The 19,402-nt window shown below is 34.9% G+C and overlaps 2 protein-coding genes across 2 annotated transcripts; both read left to right on the forward strand.

The window, feature by feature from the left end:
- The first annotated feature begins 4 nt into the window (after positions 1 to 4).
- On the forward strand, positions 5 to 6,353 carry LOC149734180 (NIPA-like protein 2). Its single transcript, XM_089881456.1, has 6 exons — positions 5 to 2,082; positions 2,716 to 2,944; positions 3,331 to 3,476; positions 3,991 to 4,198; positions 4,612 to 4,793; positions 5,386 to 6,353. The coding sequence occupies exons 1-6, from the start codon at positions 1,871 to 1,873 to the stop codon at positions 5,738 to 5,740; spliced, it is 1,332 nt and encodes a 443-aa protein (XP_089737582.1). The 5' UTR covers positions 5 to 1,870; the 3' UTR covers positions 5,741 to 6,353.
- Positions 6,354 to 9,597: 3,244 nt separating this feature from the next.
- Positions 9,598 to 18,371, forward strand: LOC149734181 (proton-coupled zinc antiporter SLC30A2-like). The gene is made up of 10 exons (XM_089881446.1): positions 9,598 to 9,715; positions 10,944 to 11,497; positions 11,633 to 11,794; positions 13,537 to 13,683; positions 13,936 to 14,089; positions 14,311 to 14,435; positions 15,676 to 15,782; positions 16,263 to 16,368; positions 16,750 to 16,884; positions 17,171 to 18,371. Exons 1-10 carry the CDS (start codon positions 9,609 to 9,611, stop codon positions 17,308 to 17,310), a joined length of 1,737 nt encoding a protein of 578 aa, XP_089737572.1. The 5' UTR covers positions 9,598 to 9,608; the 3' UTR covers positions 17,311 to 18,371.
- The last annotated feature ends 1,031 nt before the right edge of the window (positions 18,372 to 19,402 follow it).

Below are 19,402 nucleotides of genomic sequence, written 5' to 3' on the forward strand. Positions count from 1 at the left end.
TAACACCTGTAGAGTATATCATATTTCGTTGTTTACAATTATTCATACAGAATTTACTCATACATCTATACATGATGTGACGCTGGAACGTTACAGCTATGTAAACGTTACGAAAAGCAGCAGAAAGATGCGAGAGGACTGCTGTTTTAAGAATCGACCAGTACTTTATTTTATAACAGTTAATCTAATCACATTGTCGTATTTTGTACAATGTTTTTTACATACAAAAACCGCATACGATTTTACCATGCTTAGTTGCACAGAAACGAAAGGATGTTTAGGGTTTGAGTCGTGAATCATTCTGGCTTCGCTGCTTTTTATACAAACTGTTCGCATAGGCAAACTGCTGTTCAGCGAATTATATCCGGTGTTGTCGCATCGCACAATACAGTCGACTGGTTGTAGCAAGGGTCGATGTACAAGCTACCGCACCATTAGTACTTAGGTACAATATACGTTTCAGATAGTACAGTGTATCTAACATAACTAAATTTATGTGTAAATGATTACTGCCGAAGTTAAAATAAGAGAAAATTGCAGAAATTTTGCCTCGTTTTGGGGGACAATATACGTTTCAGTTAGTAGGACAGTTTAGCTAAGAGGACTAGATTTAATATGTATTAGCCAAGTTGCAAAATAAGTATTGCCAGAATTGAAATGAAAGTTGCAGAAATATCGCCTCGTTGGAGTACATTATACGTTTTAGTGAGTACAGTGTATCTAACATAACTAAAGTTAATGTATATTTCTACTGTTGTAGAGAAAAGACGGCGATGCCATTTAGTCGAAACGTGTATCTATATTATACAAATGGTTAGACTTGATTTTTGTCTATATGTTTCGTTTTCGTAGCACCAGATCCTTACTGTATTTCTTCACAAAAGAATCGTTTAACTCTATAAGCACCAAATCAACGTCAATTTCGCGGAATTTATTACAGTTAGTTTAGTATTCTGCCTCGCCGTACATAACATAACATTATTAAACTATTAGTTAACGCAGTTTATAATTATAACGGAAATTAAAAACCAAGAATAAGACATTAAGCACATAATACTTAAACAGCTTTAATACCGCAAGAGCTTACAGGCGCATGATGTTTTCAGCTGTGCGATTTAAAACACAATAACAGGAACGTCGAACTGCTGCTGATACGCATTGTTTTATTTCTAGCTGTTTGTGTGATTTGTATTCTAGATATTGTGACTGGTTAGTCGTTTAGGTACAGTTAGTTGCTCCATAATTATATAAATGCGTCGCCGATATAGCTTTTTAACATTATTTCACGTATAGTAGGGGAAGACGTTCTATGTTTTCATTCGAATTTCTTGCCCCATTTAGTGGTAAACAAAAACATTCAAAGAATTGTAACTGTAACGCTGTGACTCTGAAAGAGCGTTGGTAACTGTTCAAAACAGGACTAGAAAATATGAAATTTATGTGCTAACAGAATACTACTATCTTATCCCACAGTACTTTATATGAAATACGCTGCTCAAATTTTGGCGAGGTGTTTTGTGAGAGCGCGTAATTTAGTCTGGTCACAAGTAAAAGAAAATTACTCATTTCGAGCAATTGTTAATCACATTGTTATGCAATATGGTATTGTGGGGTAAGGTAAGACACCTCTGGCACATAGCATCCAAATATCCTTAAACATTTAACAACGGTCTATAAGAGTCGTGAGGATACGATTTTATAATTCTTTGAATGTTTTTTGTTTACTACCAAATGGAACGAGAAATAGAATGAAAAAGTGTCCTATCTTCCCCACATCACTATAACTATTTTATTTCGGCAGTTAATGGAATAAGAAATCTTTACTTCATGCGTTAGGATTTAAATTAACAGTAACAGTAGTGTATTGTGAATGGATAGCAACGTGACAACGCTGGCTCTACCAGGAACCACGCCGGCTGCTTTCACGCATAATGTTTCAACTTCATATAATGCAACAAACGGAACTGCAGCTATTATGTCCCAAAAAGGAATGGCGCACCATGTTATAGGCATGACTCTAGCAATATCGGGAAATCTACTAATAAGTGTTTCGTTAAGCGTTCAAAAGAAAGCACATAACAGGTAATATATTTTGGTGCAATAGCTCTCTTTCACACTTTATACACACACACACACACACACACACACACACACACACACACACACACACACACACACACACACACACACATATATATAACGTGTTTTAACGACTGTCGTTTTGTTTTTTATTCTATTTTTTTACGTTTGTTAAGTAATAGGATCTTCGCGCTATCGTTTTTAAAAAGATAGAAAGAATGATGTTATATATTATATAGTAGGTTGGGGGAAGACGGGGCACCTTTAGCACATAATATCTAAACATTCTGATCGTGTTTTACATTATTAACAACGGTCCATGGAAGTCGTGAGGATACGGTTTTATAAATGGGACACCTTTTTATTCCATTTGGTAGTAAGCAACGAACATTCGACGAATTATAAAACCGTATCCTCACGACTTCCATAAACCGTTGTTTATTGTTTAAAACTTGATCAGGATATTTAAATATTAGATGCTAAAAGTGTTCCATATTTCCCCCACAGTACTATATACGTCAGCTTTATTTCTGTCATTGATCTCTGTTTTAAACAAAAACGTAACTTCCATTGTTTGATGTGTACCAAAGTGTCGCACACACCATAGTTGCTTATCCTTTTTCGTTTTATCCTAAGGTTGGGTCACCACAGTCAAGCAAAATACTGTATGGACAAATGGTGGTGGACGGGCATGCTTCTGATGGTTTTAGGAGAGTTGGGAAACTTCATGGCTTATGGGTTCGCGCCTGCGTCTCTTGTAGCCCCACTGGGGAGCGTGGCAGTTCTAGCTAATGCTGTTATTGCTGTTGTGTTTCTGAGAGAGCCGCTTACCACTTCTAGTATGATGGGAGTCACTTTAGTTTTGGTGAGTTCAGTAAATTAACATAACTTTTTATTTAATGAATTTTAACTTCGTCTTGTTAAGTAAATGAATTTGTTTTGTTTTATACACCTCGTCCTCGCTTTACGAGTTACCACGTATGTAACTTTGTAGGTAATTGTTTTATCATGTATGATTATATATAGCTGACAATTAAGACACCCGTTGGTAACCACTGGGTTGTAATATTTGCTGGTAAACACCTCGCACAAAGACACATACACCCACAATTGTAATTTCAACTATTAAATTGTGTAAACATTTTTACAAACACTATCGTTTGATTAAAAATGAAAAAAAAAACATTAAAAAATCACTCAAAATATAACCATATTGATTAACAAATATTAACCATGTTTCTCGTTACCTAGATGGGTTCCCTAACTCTAATTTCATTTTCCGCCAAAACTCGACCAACTTTATCTTCGGAACAAATCATGGAATATCTAAAAGCCTGGACGTTTCTATTTTATATTGGAATCGAAGCAATTGTACTGATCGTTCTACTTTTTATTAAGTAAGTATTTTACTCTTACTATTTAAACTAGCATAAACATTTGGGTATAATAGAAATTGCTGTATTGTGGGGTAAGATAGGACATGTGTTTATTTTCTTGTCCCGTTTGGTGGTAAACAAAGAATGATTACAGGATTATATAATCGTATCCTCACGACTCTAAAAAAAAGCGTTGTTAATTGTATAAAACACGATCAGGAACTATGAGATTTGGGTGCTTTAACGGTATCCCATCTTACCCTGCAACACTATATAGTAGACTAATAGAGAATATAGGGTAGACGGCACATATAATGTCCAAATATCCTGATCGTGTTTTAAACAAACAATATTAACGGTCCATGGGAGTCATGAGGATACAGTTTTAAAATTCTTTAAATATTCGTTGTTTGTTACCAAATGGGACGAGAAAACAGAATAAAAAAGTTTCCTAGTTCCGTTTTATATCTCTTTTTATAAAAGAGTGGCGCATGCCGAATACATATTATTACAAATCGATTTTTTTAATCAACAGGTACGTGAGAAAGAACGAGCATTTGGTTATTTTACTTCTATTAGTTGGTATTATCGCTTCTGTAACTGTGATTGCATCGAAAGCTATTTCTACAATGATATCTGAATCTATTTTCCAAAACAAGTTACAGATAATGAACGTTGTATTCTGGGTGTGCTTGGTTATACTACCAATTACTACAGCTACTCAAATACGATTACTTAACAGGGTAAGTCGGCACTTTAGCATTTAGTAGCCTACTGTAGGACAGAGTTTTAGCACCTAAAACCCACGTTTCCTGATGGCCTTTGAAGTCGCGGAAAACGGCTATATAATTCTGTAAAAATTCTTTGTTTACTGCCTAATTAAAATTGGTTACGTAAGTGATGGGAACTCCTAACCGGATAAGAGGTGCATGAAACAGAAAAACCGTATTGCAACGACTGTTGCTGCCCCACCACGCGAGGATAAAGCAAGTTACATTCATTTATAGATAATATTTTTTTAAGAATAGGTAAAGCAAAAAAAATACAGAAAAACCAATCACCCACAAAGTTACAAACGTAGTAACCCGTAATCGTGCATGAAGTGTGCGATTTATGGTAACGTTTTAATAAATTAAGTAAAATTAAAATTCTCCAGGCTATGCAACTGTATGATGTATCTGACGTTGTGCCAGTAAATTTTATGTTTTTTACTGTGAGTGCTGTACTAGCGGGAGCTATTTTCTACAAAGAATTCGAGGGTGTTGCTTTTGATCGAGTGTTTATGTTCATATTTGGATGTTTGCTTTCATTTGCTGGCGTTTATATTATTTCCCATCAGTAAGTATTTAATTGATATATATAGTAAAGTGGGGTAATATGGGATAATGTTGGCACATAATATTCCATATTTCTTGGTCGTGTTTTGAACAATTAACAACGCTGTTTTAGGGTCTTGAGACTATATATTATAATCTTGTAAATATTCTATTGTAAATATTCTATTTTTATTCTGTAAATATTCTACTTCTTGTAAATATTCTATTTTTATTGCCTTTTTTGAGAGGGAAAACGTAGAAATTACAATTTGCATTTATAAAATAGCATTATTTACATTTCTATTTCTAAGTTTATTAAATAAACAGGTGTTTTTATTTATTCTAGCATGACGGGGCAACTTTAGAAATAGTAGCAGGCGTGTTTATTTATTTTCAAATCAATAGTGATTACTAGACTAGTACAGTTAATGCTAACTGTATTAAAACGGACATATGCCGCAATGGTAGCAGGATCAGGTTTCGAACTTGGTACCTACTAGTCGAGAGACTATTCAAAACCCACTGCGGTAGTGTAACAAATAACCTCAAATTTTTTTTTCAAAAGAAATGACCACAATTGTTTTTTAATTGAAATGACCACAATTTTTTAACAGAAATGACCACAAAAACAAGGAACTAGAAAAACAGCGAGCGGCTACAGGTGACAGCGGTCTAGAGTCTGCATCTACAAAATCTGACGAGTCAGTTTCAATTGACTCCAATGACGTGAACTCTATAACGGACGTAGAAGATGCGCCAGGTAGCGGAAAAGCTTTAAAATCTTCACCGTCACAGGGGGGCAACAGTGAGCATACTCATTTGATCAAGCGGGAGAGGTCAGACAAAGGCAAGCCAATAAAAGATACGTCGAACTCAAGCTCGTCAGTGTTTAAAGGATTAGTTGAAATGTTAAAAAAATCTAAAACGATCAAAAACGCTCAACAAAAAGACTCAAAAAATAAACCGTAAAAAATAAAGTTTTGCGTTCCCATAAATTTTGAAAACAATTGTGAAGTTTTCAAAAACAAATGTAAACACAAATTTTGAAAACAGTTGTAAACAAAAAAATTAAAAAAATTGTGCCTACATTTTTTTTTAAACGGAATAGTCTATAAAGAAATTGTGTTTTATATATTAATTACTGAATCAAATAATAACGTACTTTATATAATGTATCCAAAGTATAGATGAAAGTGGTACATAAAACCTCCTGTTTTATTTGTATTATATATTTATTTTTGTATCGTTTATCTCAAATTTTCGCCAATTTTTATTTTTTTATTTTAAGCCTAAACATAGTACTGTGGGGTAAGATGGGATACCGTTGGCACCTGAATCCCATATTTCATGATCTTGTTTAAACAATTAACAACGCTCTTTTAGAGTCTAGAGGCTACTGTTTTTTATTTCCATAAATATGATTTGTTTAGTACCAAATGAGACGAGAAAAAAAGAATGAAAACATGTTCCATCTTACCCCACCCTACTACACTTGTAGCACCAATGTGAATTGAGGTTCTAGTCTAATTACTATTGTATTACGCCTTGAAAATAAAGTGAAACGTTTCTTGTTTACCATAAATTACGAATTAAGTTAGATTACACTTTATTGGCTGTAATAATAATGACTTTATTTGTCTCTTCGATTACGGTAGCGAAGATTTAGAAACATTTTAAAACAAAAAGACAGGATATAGCGCCAAAACAACAGTTGTTAAACACGCTTACAGTTAAAACGTATTTACATTTAATTAGAAAAAACTAGCGTGATCGCTACACCTATATAGACTGCTAGTACTTAACAGCAAATCTAGGCGGCAATAAACGTCGTTAAGCCGAAAAGCTCTTTGAATTGACCATTGTTGTCCTACTTCATTCATGAAGTTACATTTCGAAAATCCGATTTACGAGAAAAGGGAATTCGGCCATTTGATTGAAGGCCTGAGGAAGTTTGCACACGGCACTGTTGCAGACGAACTTAGTAATGCCAGAGGCGCTCAAATTAATCGGCAAGAAAAGCTTTTCTAGTGCGGCGTCTGAGTTACCACCCGGAAAATTTAACAAGCAAAACCTGAATGAAAGCTGATTTAAGTTTTACTGCCAAGGTGTGACAAGTTGTACATTTAGTTTTGCCATTCAGTTTAGTTACTACAAGTTTGGGGTAATAATAATAGTGCTCATTTAGGTTGTGTATATAATTATAAAGTTAATTATAGTAATTTGAGATTAAAGTAAGCGATAATGCGGTATTATAAGTATTGAAAGAATTTTACCGCGAAAAATTTAGCCCTACGACGTTTTAGGTGGAAAATGAATAAAAATTCACTCAAATTTATTGTTTAGATATATATAGTTTGGGGTAAGATGGGACACCTTGAGTACGTAATATCCAAATATCCGAATCGTGTTTTAAAGAATTAACAGCGGTGTATTCGGAGCATACGGTTTGTTATTTGTTTACTACCAAATGGGACGAGAAAATAAAATGAAAATGTGTCCCATCTTCCCACACCCTACTGTACAATGTTCGGAATTCAAAACGAATTTAAATTCTTCAGAAAATTTGGTTGCAAAACGATCGATTAAAATGCGCTTATTTACGCTGCTGTAATTTTGTGATTTATAAAAACGAAAATTTGCTGGCAATTTTTGTCATTACTATTCTATAATTAGAAATCATGTGTTACGCTTACAATTTATTGACAGCTGTGTGCAGACCGCATTATCGTATAACTGTACCCGAAATAATTACCTGCGTACGTTCGCAAGCAAATATGGACACTGCGACATTTGGTGACTGTCCCACGACGTACACAAACTCAGGGAATTACTATACATCGCGGTTATTAAAGTTAAAATCCCCAGTATCGGCATGCGAGGAGGCGGGCACCTCCCTGCGGGAATACCGTTGCATTTTTAATACAGAAATAATGAAGGGGAATAATCACCCGACGGTTTTCGGTGATTAAACGCCGTTGTTTAATGAGCCAAGACAACTCATACGGGTGGTTTATTAAAGCTTACTCGGCTTTGCCTTCCCGAAGGAGCAACGATGACATCGCGAAGCTGCAATCGATTAATCGACGTTACTCGTATAACAACGATAATGAGCTAAATGACGTATAGATGCCAGCACTCAACGGGTTGATAGTTATCAGAGACTATTACTTCCCGTTTGCAGGCCGGCAGCGGCCTCATATAAAGTCTGTATATACAGACTTAATGTGCGCAGTTACTAAAGGGATCTGTTTGTTAAAGCGTGTATATATATATATATATATATATGTACAGTAGTTATTAGAACGGTGTATACACATAACGTTATTTTTAGCATCTAGTCCCACGTGTCAGAGTATAGGGATACGAAAGGAGTTATCTAGTGTTAGTTCCAAGAACAAACAAGTAGGAGTATCATGTTACATACTGCTTGCTATTTAAAACAGTAGCTTCGTATCTGCAACAATGTTTTAGTCAACCGTAGTACTTTAATATGCTGTTTTAGCCAGATTAAAGTTTACTGTTCTAAATGACTGCCCAGAGAATGTTTTAGTCATTAATATTAATTGGGGCGGTGTATAGTCTTACAAATTGAAGTTTACTGTTCTGAAAAAAACGTCCAGTTTTTCAAAATGAATTTAGAGAAAAAATGTTTTAATCATCAATATTTATTATGGCAGTAATCTTACGAGTTGAACTTGTGTTTATTACATTTACGAATAATAGTTTAGGGTGGCGCAAGATGGGACAGCTTTCATTCTATTTTCTCGTCCCATTTGACAGTAAACAAAGAACATTCAAAGAATTGTAAAACCGTATCCTCACGACTCCCATAGACCGTTGTTAATTGTTTAAAACACGAACAAAATATTTGGATTTTACGTGCTAAAGGTGTCCGTCTTTCCCACCCTACTATATGCATACATGGTCTTCGCATATGACAATAATATAATATAATATAACTTTGAAAGACATTATAGGCATTAACGCGTGTTTCCGTTTCACACACATGCTAGCCAGTATAACAATATATCAATCTAGCAGCATTAAAAAACATGACTGCTGATCGTGGTGTATTGCGCAACGTTATCGGCAGTGTCCGTTTTAATCCTGTATGCAGTTTGTGTGCTAATGAATGTAAACCTTGTAAAACATATAGTATAGGGTGGGGGAAGATGAGACCTCTTTAACACATAATATTCAAATATGCTGATCGTGATTTAAACAATTAACAACGGTCTATGGAAGTCGTGAGGATACAATTTTTATAATTCTTTGAAAGTTTGTTACCAAATGGGCCAGGAAGGTAGACTAAAAGTGTCCCATCTTTCCCCACCCACTATATAATCCATAAAATTAGATACGCGTTTCTATATTATTTCAACTTGTGTTAAGCCATGGCTTATAAAATATGTTTTTATATACTGATAGGTTTTCACACACTGGTGTACTGTGAAAACGGGTATCTCGCTAGGCTATATAGGGTGTAGGGTGTACGGCAAACCTTTCAATAAATAGCAATAATTTGAACAACCCTGGCAATGTTTGTGTAAAAGTGCACCAAATTAATTATTTTGTGTGTGTAAATTTGAGATGAAACCAAAAAAAAATACGGAAACTTTCACTAATTAGCAATAAATTAAACAATTTTGGCGATTTTCCTATTTTTTTAATGCGTACATTTCGTGCGGCTGTAACTGTAACCCTAAACAGTTTTGGAAACCCAGTACTAAAAGAGATATAGTTTCTAATCGTAGCCTATGCTGTATGCTACACGTGTTTATGACGAGTTTTTACATTTAAAATACTTCCTCTTTTTCAATTTTTAGCGATTCACAAAATGAGTTTCGCTAAGCCTGAATATATACAAAACTTTTTGGATGAAAAGTTTAAAAAACAGAAGCGGAATGAACGAATCACGTTGCTGAAAGATGATTTCCTTTCATCGTGAGTAACATTATCCTAACAATCGACTATTCTTATGCTAAGGCAGCATGTCTGAAATCATGGCATAGTTAATGCATTCGCAAATCCCATTCAAATTCGTGTTTATATAGATTTATGGTCATAGTAATTCTGAGTACCTAACATTTAAGTGTAATTTAACCTATTATAGTTGTATATGCATGTGTATAAATGTGTATTTTTTAACGTATATCACTGTTATAACCAGGTATGTATTGAACTATGGTATATTCTGTGTATAGTTTATTATTATTATTATTATAGGGTAAGATGGGATATCGTTAGCACCTATTTCCCATATTTCCTGATCGTGTTTTAAACAATTAACAACGCCACTTTAGAGTCGCAGGACGACGTTTATACATGTCGGTAAAAATCTTTTCTGTTTACTACCAAATGGTACAAAAAACGGAGTAAAACATGTCCCATCTTACCCCGTCCTACTACACCAATAAAACATAACAAAAAATAAATATAACCACTTACCGAGTCTATATGGACGAACTGTGAAATCCTACACTTGCTTTCATACTATACAGTCGTAACATAAACGCTATGTGCCCAATACGAAACGAAAATATTACATAAATATTCCTTTCGTTATATTTCAAGCGAGACGTCTAATTAAATCGATTGTTTGTAACTTAGGTGACTATACAACAACGTCACGCCAATAATTGGTGCAACATTTACTCGAGAGCTTGTTTTTGTTAAAAGTTATATACAATACTGTAGAAAAGGATTCTAATAGCACCTAAATCCCATATTTCCTGATCGTGTTTTGAACAATTAACAACGCTAATTTAACGTCACGGCCTATACCGGCATACAATTCTGTAAACATTGTTTGTTTACTACCAAATGGGACGAGAAAACAAGTTTAAAACATGTCCCATCTCCCCCCCCCCACCCTACTGTACGTTTAAGTAATTGTATATTTGGTGAATTAAATTTGTATTTATGAATTTAAGCCTTTAACTGCCACACTCAAATACAGTTAACATGAGACATCTTTTCATTCGATTTTCTCGTTCCATTTAGTAGTAAACAAAGAACATTCGAAGGATTATAAACGGTATTCCGACGACTCCCATAGACCGTTGTTGATTGTTTTTAAATACGATCAGGATATTCGGATATTATGTGCTAAAGGTTTCCCATCTTACCCCACAGTACTATATTACTTAAATTGCCGTTCGCTTCTTTGCAGCGAACATGATGAGCATGAGAGGGACACAGCTTCTTATAGAAAGACAGGAGACTCAAGAAACTCTTCAAATATTTCAGAATCTGACGAAAATAATCTTCCGCACGATCATTCACAGCACAAGCAGATAAGCAGCGACGCAGATTGCGAAACAGATGACAGTTTATCATTGTCAAGAAAATCGAATATCTCTTCCAATAGTTCCTTCGCTCGACGAGCGCATCAGAAAAAATCTCGTGATGCAAAAACCCCGCTTTTCGCAGCAGGCAGTGCTAGTGGCTATGGCGGCACTTCTGAGATAGAACTGGACTGTGCTGAGACCTTGGCTACCTATAGCAATAACGGGACACCGGTAAAAGGAATCCTTAAGGCTGGTGCCAATGCCTCGGCAGAGGCGTCGTACCAGAGTTTTCAAAATGTGCAAGACTCTGCTCCTGGGCCGAGCAAATCTTCTGGCGCTCGGAAAAGAAAAATTCACAATCATAAAGGAAATGCCCACGGTGGTCATGACGGTGAAGAACATATTCACGAGCATGACCACGATCACGAAGATCACGGTAAATAGAACACATAAACCCACAATGGCGATTGTACCTTAACCTCCGAGTTAGAGGCAAGAGCACTGTCTACCGCTAACAATTAATGCACAAGTTATAGTCATGCCTAAACGTGTTTGTTTTTATTTTTTTAAGGTTCTGTCGGTTCGTCCGCACCCTCTGAGGTAGAGTCAGATCATTGTCATGATTCGTCGGACGAGAAGACCCAGCGAGAGAACAAAAAAAGGAAAAAGGCAATGCGAAAGTTGCTTATTGCTACTGGTCTCAGCTTTTTGTTCATGGTCGGAGAAATTGTGGGTCAGTCAAACGTTATTATTTTATTCAAATACACAGTTCAAATTTTCATATTCATAGTTAAATAACGTTTATTTTAAATCAACAGTTCGAAAAAACTTATTTATTTTAAGTCCACAGTTTAAAAAAATGTTTAATTCAAGTTCACAGTTTAAAAAAACTTGTTTAATTCAAGTCCACAGTTTAAAACTTTGTATAACACAAGTCCACTGTTTAAAAACTGGTTTAATTCAAGTTTAAAAACTGGTTTTTAATTCAAGTTCACAGTTCAAAAAAACAGTTCAAAAAAATTCACATCCCCAAAAAAGAAAGTAATTCAACAACTTATGGGGTACATTGGTTAGAGTATTAGAGTATAGCCAACGTATAGCAATTGTCGTCCGTTGTGAATTTTCACTTTGAACTGTCGGCTTTTATTTTCCATCTTTGAATCGACGGACTTGTTTTTGCGGCTTTAAATTGAAGGCTTTGTATTTGCGGCTTGAAATGACGGCTTTGAATTGAGATAGCGTCGCTAACGATTTCAGAAACTTTCAAAAAGCAGTTATTTAACGACTGAGAATTATCTACAACTTCGCTATTTGATATTTTTAAAAGTTAGAACGCCTAAACTGCTGCAGTTTTCAATATGGTATGACGTCATAGCAAATCACGAGTCTGGCATTTGTTGCGCGAGGTACGATGGTGACGTCACAAGTTATTTGTAATTTTTGTTTTCTCGAATATTCTGAATTTGGACTAACACGAAGTTATGTCAAAATATTTTATTTATTAAAGAAAGATCAAGCTTTACTAGTTGGTGGTAGCTATTAATATAAACATTGCTTTACCAGTCTAACAATCAATAATAAGTTATGACATTCGAATTTAGAAACACGTCTCGATTTTATAGTAATGTACAGTGACACACACTCTAAACAAAACTGATGCCCGTAAAGCTAATGTAAAAAGATTAATGGCGGATATCGATGTCCGTGTGCAAATCTCCGCTAATTGCACAGACTACTTAATTTCCTTGTGGGTGCAAAACAATCAGTACTGGCTAGCAAGTTTCTGCTGAACACCGAAACAGTAGGCGGAAAACACGTGTTGTGCCGTGTGCAAAACTTGACGCGCTGGTCACGTTAATTGTGATGCAATGCAAAAAGGCCATTTGTGTCGAATAACAAATTGCTGATGTTGTATTAAAATCCCACGAGACACTGTCATCACGACCGCGTAACAGACGTGTTTGTTCGGACGTATAATGTTACGATTTGGGGTTTTAGCCAAAAATGCACTCCCCCTTCAATTGTATGTCGCTGGTACAATTTTAAAAGTCAATGTACAATATACGTTAACATATGACCTTTTTAATGACATATCTGATTTTCTGTAAATAGGGTGGGGTAGATGGGGACCTTTGTTAACAGTTTAAAACACGACCAGGATATTACGTCCTAAAGGTGCCCCGTCTTTCCCTGTTTTTCTATATTTTAACAGATGTAACTTTCAGAGACATATAGTAGGGTGGGGAAGACGGGACACCTTTAGCACTTACTATCCTAATCGTATTTTAAACAATTAACAACGGTCAGTGGGAGTCGTGAGGATACGGTTCTATAATTCTTTGAACGTTCTGTGACTACTACCAAATGGGACGAGAAAATAAAACAAAAAGGTGTCCAATCTTCCCCCACACTACTACTTCTGATTTTACCTACCTATTATTACAAAACACGTTTAAACATTGTATTGCTTTTCAGGCGGCTTTCTCGCGAACAGTCTTGCCATAATGACTGACGCCAGTCATCTCTTGACAGACGTCAGTAGCTTTTTAATCAGCATCATAGCACTGAAAATGGCCGCCCGGCCGATATCGAAGAAAATGACATTCGGGTGGCATAGAGCGGGTATGAATTATTTTATTTAATAAAATTATTTAAGGTTAAATAGCGGTTAGTAGTAAACTTAAATACAGGTTTTTGTTTCGTCAACATTTTGAATGCATTTTTGAACATTTTTTGAATGCATCTTTGAACATTTTTTGAATGCATTTTTCAAAAAAAATATCCGCACAATTTTGAATTTGGTCTTAAAATGTCCCGTCTTTCCCCACCCTTCTATATAGATTGTTTATCAATTCAAAACATTTTTTATTCCAGAGGTTATTGGCGCGCTTATCAGTGTTCTTGCTATATGGATTGTCACTGGCGTTCTTGTGTATCTGGCCGTAATGCGATTAATTCACAACAATTATGAAGTTAATGGAAAAACTATGCTGATCACAGCTTCTCTAGCTGTTGGGTTCAATATTTTGTAAGTAAATTGTTATTTGTGCTTTAAACCTTTAGTAGAGTGGGGGAAGATGGGACACCTTTTCATTCAAAACAGCCACCTACAAAGTAACATAAATGTAACTCGTAAACTAGCACGAAGTGTATGAAACAGAACACCGGGTTAATTATAACTACCGTGGTTTCCCCGCCACACGAAAATAAAGGAAATCTCATTCATAATATATTCTCATTTTTTTACAGAATGGGCTTAGTTCTTCACGAACATTCTCACACTCATGGTCACTCTCACGGTCATTCACATGCGGGACATTCTCACGATCACAATGATCATGATCACGAAGCAGGAAGCAATGCATCAAGTCACGGTAACGAGTTGCAAACATTTTGTAAACTAATTCGTTTATGTTATAGTACATTAGATGCGATGATACGTATAAGCAAAGAAAACATTTTTTTCTTTTAAAAAAAAGTACAATAAATTTCTTTTTTTTCAAACCAAAACAAATTAGGTGATTAATTAGTTTAGGACAGATTTCTAACAGTAAAACTGTTTGGATACAAGTCACCATTAAGCGAAGTATTACAATTTATAAGTTAAGTCTTGTAGGTTGTTATCTCTTCTTTTTCACATTTTTATGAGGTTCAGTATTTTCCACTAATGGTAATTTAATAGTTGTTTCTTCTTACCCGAATGTACTATTGTCTTTGAGGCTTAGGAAAATCTGTAGTAGCTCATAATACGGGTGATTGGTTTAGCACTTAGAAGTTAGTGGCGCATGCGTGCCGGTTAAAAGTCCAGTTATGAAATATTGATGCTTGCTTACACTGTAGCGTATATGGCATACAGTTTATGGACGCGAATGTCTTAAAGGTCAAAGATAACAAGATAGTGGTGAGTGAAAATAATATATGGGGAACAAGTTAAGTAAAGGTTATTAAAACACTGGAATCATGTAGTAGGGTGGGAGAAGATGGGACACCTTTTCGTTCTAATTTTTCGTCCTATTTGGCAATAAACAAAGAACATTCAAAGAATGATTAAAACCGTATCCCCACGGCTCCCATAGACAGTTGTTAATTATTTAAAACACAGTTAGGATATTTGGATATTATGTGCTGAAGGTGTCCCGTCTTTCCCTACCCTACACTGTAAATATATTTGACCAATTTATTTTAAGTTTAAAATAGCTTGGACAAATTTAAATGCGTGCAGTTCATAGCAGCGTGTTATTCTAAGCCCTGCCAACCACAATATTCGCCATATACGCAGTTAAGCTTCTTGTCAAAATTTGAAACCAGTTGAAGCTATCTTTTAATCTTGCCAGTCACCTGCTACATTTTCTACACGTTGTTATATCTATTTATTTAGGTGGCGTCGCCGCTTATGCATATTTTAGAAGCATTCATTAATCTAAACAAACAGTTACCTTGAAAATTTGACCGGCTGTCATATCGTTAATAAATAGCGCGGAAGAATATATAAGCGCTCCCAAAACTCGTTAAATGAAATAAAATAAAATTTCTTTTAAAATATTTTCATTTATGACTTTTTTTTACTTTTTTGTTATTGAATTTTCATTGATTTCTTTTTATATATGTTTTTAGATGAGGAATCTGGCAATGTTAATGTACGTGCTGCTTTCATTCACGTTATCGGAGATCTTTTGCAAAGCTTGGGCGTTCTGACCGCAGCTTTTGTGATTTATTTCAAGGTAAAACGCTAAATATACATTAAGATAATGAATGTAACTTGCACTATCCTTACGTAGCGGGGCAACGGCAGTCGTTATAACACGGTTGTTCTGTTTCATACAATTTGTGCCTGCCTGTGAGTTGCCACGTATGTCACTTTGCGAGTGATAGTTTTTTCTGAATGGCTGACAATTTCGACAACCCATTATCGACCACTGGGTTGCAGCATTTTTTCGGATCTACAATCTGTCGCTGTCAAATCAATACATTTTGTGTACAAACGTCTCAACGACTAATGATATTCAAGTCGCTTTGAAAGAATGCTTTAGAATAACTTTATTAGATTTAGTTTATACAGTAGGGTGGGGGAGATCGGAAACCTTCTCATTCTATTTTCTCGTCGCATTAAGTAGTAAGAAAATAACATTGAAAAAGTGTTCTTTTTTCCCGACCTACTATATATTATATAATACCATGTCGAATAAAATGTACTTTTACAGCCGGAGTACAAGATAGCGGATCCGATTTGTACCTTTCTATTCTCCATATTTGTTCTTATCACCACAATCACCATTTTAAGGGATACCATCATAGTGATTATGGAAGGTATAACATGAATGAGTGAATGAATACAAGAATGAATGAATAGTGAACACATAAACAAGTGACAAAAGTGATGAATAGATACATGAATAAACGAATAAGTGAATAATTGCATGATCGAATTAATTAATGGATGAATGAATGAATAAATAAATAAATGAATAAATGTAACTTATTTATCCTCGTCGTAAGGATACGGTTTTATAATTCTTTGAATGTTCTTTTTTTGCTACCGAATTGAACCAGAAGTTAGAATGAACAGGTGTCCCCATCTTTCCCCACCCTACTAAAACAGTTTTTGATGAGAATTTTTACCCATTTTTTTATTATAACGTGTTAAATATTACCATATATTTCACACAAAACATGTTTGTTGTTTTGCAGGTTCTCCAGTTGGTGTAGAATATTCTGTAGTAAAAGAGAAACTGTTAGAAATAGAAGGTGTAACCGCTGTCCACGATTTAAGGATTTGGTCGCTGACACTAAATCAAACTGTTATGTCAGCTCATCTTGCAATAGGTATTTTTCTTTAAATAAGTGCATTTAAAATATGTTTTACCAAACCCGTGTCTCTTTGCTATTTTTGGCACGTTAACTAGTAATGAATTATTTATAAAAAATACTCATTTTTATTAAGGCGTTGTTTTTAACACTTTTTTTTACAAAATTGTAATTTCTATAAAATTAATTTTACTACACAAGGTTTTTGCTAATATGTACTTAAATAACTACTATTGAAATTAGCTTATTATACCTTTGACTTTCGTAGTACACTGTGTTAAAACTTAACTTTATTTATTTACAGATAAAGGTACAGATCCGAATTTAGTGCTCAAGCGCGCCACCCGTCGACTAAAATCTCTGTACGATTTTCATTCGCTAACCATTCAAGTCGAGTATTACTCCAACGACATGGACGAATGTAAAAAATGCCAACCAGCCTGACGTAGTTGCTATGACGTAACTATGACGTCATAGTGCTGAATAATGCATTGGCAAACATAGGTGCAAAAATGCAGCTAGGTAACCTGATACAACCTTTACGAAAACATCTTATATAATACACTGTGGGGAGTCGTAACATTATGTGGTTCCCATATTAACATAATGTAACTAATACATGTTGTCAACTCAAATCTGCTGAAATAATTTATAACGGTTGTTAATTGGGCGTTTAATTTGCAAAAACCTATTGAACTTGTTTCGTATTTGTATAATATAGTAGGGTTTGGAAAGATGGAACACATTTTTATTCGATTTTTTCGTCCCACTTGGTAGTAAACAGAGAACATTCCAATAAAAACTGTATCTTCACGACTCGCATAGACCGTTGTTAGCTGATTAAAACACGATCGGAATATTTGGATACTATTTGCAAAAGGTGTCCCATCTTTCCCCATCCTATATCTGTTTGAAAACTAAATTTGAAGTTGCTAGAATTATTTTTTCGATATGTCTCTGTTTAATTCATTTTGTTTACACCATATGACCGTACGTGTTTCTGTTTAATTTCTGCACCACCATTTCTTGTTTTTGAATCACAATTATCCTCTACCACGGCACGCAACTTGTGAACCACCTCCAGTTTCATGATCACTAGAATCATGATCACGAGTTTTATGATCACAATTATCATGATCAATGATAATCGTGATCACGAGTTTCATGATCACAGTATTATGATTATATGCTTCATGATCATGAACATCATGATCACAATTATCATGATCATGAGTTTTGGGATCATGATTCCATTTATCATGATTACAATTATTATGATCGTGATTTTCGTATTCACGAGCATCATGTTCACGAGTATTAAAACCATGAATATTACAAAAAATGTCATTATCACGATTGCAATGATTACTACCACGCTTAAAGTGTTATTTTCACGAGTATCATAATCACGAATATATGATACAATTAACGTCGTTAGCAAAAACTTTTTTCAATTATCGTGGTGTTGACTTATGTGCAATAAAGAAGTAAAAATTACTGAATAAGCTACGTGTTTAAATCCAAGTGTATAACAGTTCAGAGTAAGATAGAACGTTATAACTTATATTTATACCATTTGCGTGGCATTCGCTGTGTGTGCTTTACCGAGGTAAGACACTCAATTATGGTTGGTGATAAAATTTCATAAAACAATTGTGTATGGTAGGGTGAGGGTATAAAATGGGGCATTTTCATTCTCATTTTCGTCCCATTTGGTATTGAACCAAAAATATTTGCAGATTTATATAACTGTATTCTCACGAATCTAAATGGAGTGTTGGCAATTGTCAAAAGATACGATCGGGAAAAATGTGATTTAGGTGCTAACGTTAACTTCCCCTACAGTAGTATGTTTCTATTAACGAACAATTGTACTATATAATGTAGGATATATATATATAGTTTATAAATTAGATAGTGTCAGGCATAAAAACGTACATTTTTACAGTGTTGGAAATTTACACCCAAACTTAGTTTATCGAATGGAATCTGATATTTTTAATATAAAAAAAAACGAATGAACAAAAATCGTTACTTGGCTACCATATACCCGTAATTCTTCTTTTTCTTATACTAGTTCTGGCCTTCTGAATTTAAAAGATTCTGTTTAACTGTAGCATAGCCTACTCAGTACTCAATGTATTTCGTAGGCCATGAGCTGTCGTACTGAAATGATGCGCAAGTCGACACTTGTTTGACTCGCGCCAAGGGAGCGGTAGTTTGCCTCGGGGTACAAATACCAAATTACAGAGAACGTATTCAAGCAATTGAGTGAGTTGTTTCACAAGTAAATATTCAACTTAGACGTTTCTTATTTAGCAAAGCAGTGTGTTCTATATCTAGTTTAAGCAGTGTGTTTTATATATATATAGTAGGGTGGGAAAAGATGGGACACCTTAGTGCATAGTATCCAAATATCCTGATCGGGTTTTAAACAATTAACAACGGTCTATGGAAGTCGCGAAGATACGGTTTAACATTTCTTCAAATGTACTTTATTTATTTCCAAATGGGACGAGATAACAGAATAAACAGG

Source organism: Ciona robusta, chromosome 7 (genome assembly GCF_009617815.1).
Source record: "Ciona robusta chromosome 7, ASM961781v2".
In the NCBI taxonomy this organism is placed as follows: domain Eukaryota; kingdom Metazoa; phylum Chordata; class Ascidiacea; order Phlebobranchia; family Cionidae; genus Ciona; species Ciona robusta.

Bases quoted from the DNA above. Each gene is read 5' to 3' on its own strand.
- LOC149734180 (XM_089881456.1), top strand. From the start codon at position 1,871: ATGGATAGCAACGTGACAACGCTGGCTCTACCAGGAACCACGCCGGCT. The intron at 3,477-3,990 runs GTAAGTATTTTA...TTTAATCAACAG, and splicing joins ATCGTTCTACTTTTTATTAA to GTACGTGAGAAAGAACGAGC. The intron at 4,794-5,385 runs GTAAGTATTTAA...ATTTTTTAACAG, and splicing joins GTTTATATTATTTCCCATCA to AAATGACCACAAAAACAAGG.
- LOC149734181 (XM_089881446.1), top strand. From the start codon at position 9,609: ATGAGTTTCGCTAAGCCTGAATATATACAAAACTTTTTGGATGAAAAG. The intron at 11,795-13,536 runs GTCAGTCAAACG...ATTGCTTTTCAG, and splicing joins CATGGTCGGAGAAATTGTGG to GCGGCTTTCTCGCGAACAGT. The intron at 14,090-14,310 runs GTAAGTAAATTG...ATTTTTTTACAG, and splicing joins GCTGTTGGGTTCAATATTTT to AATGGGCTTAGTTCTTCACG.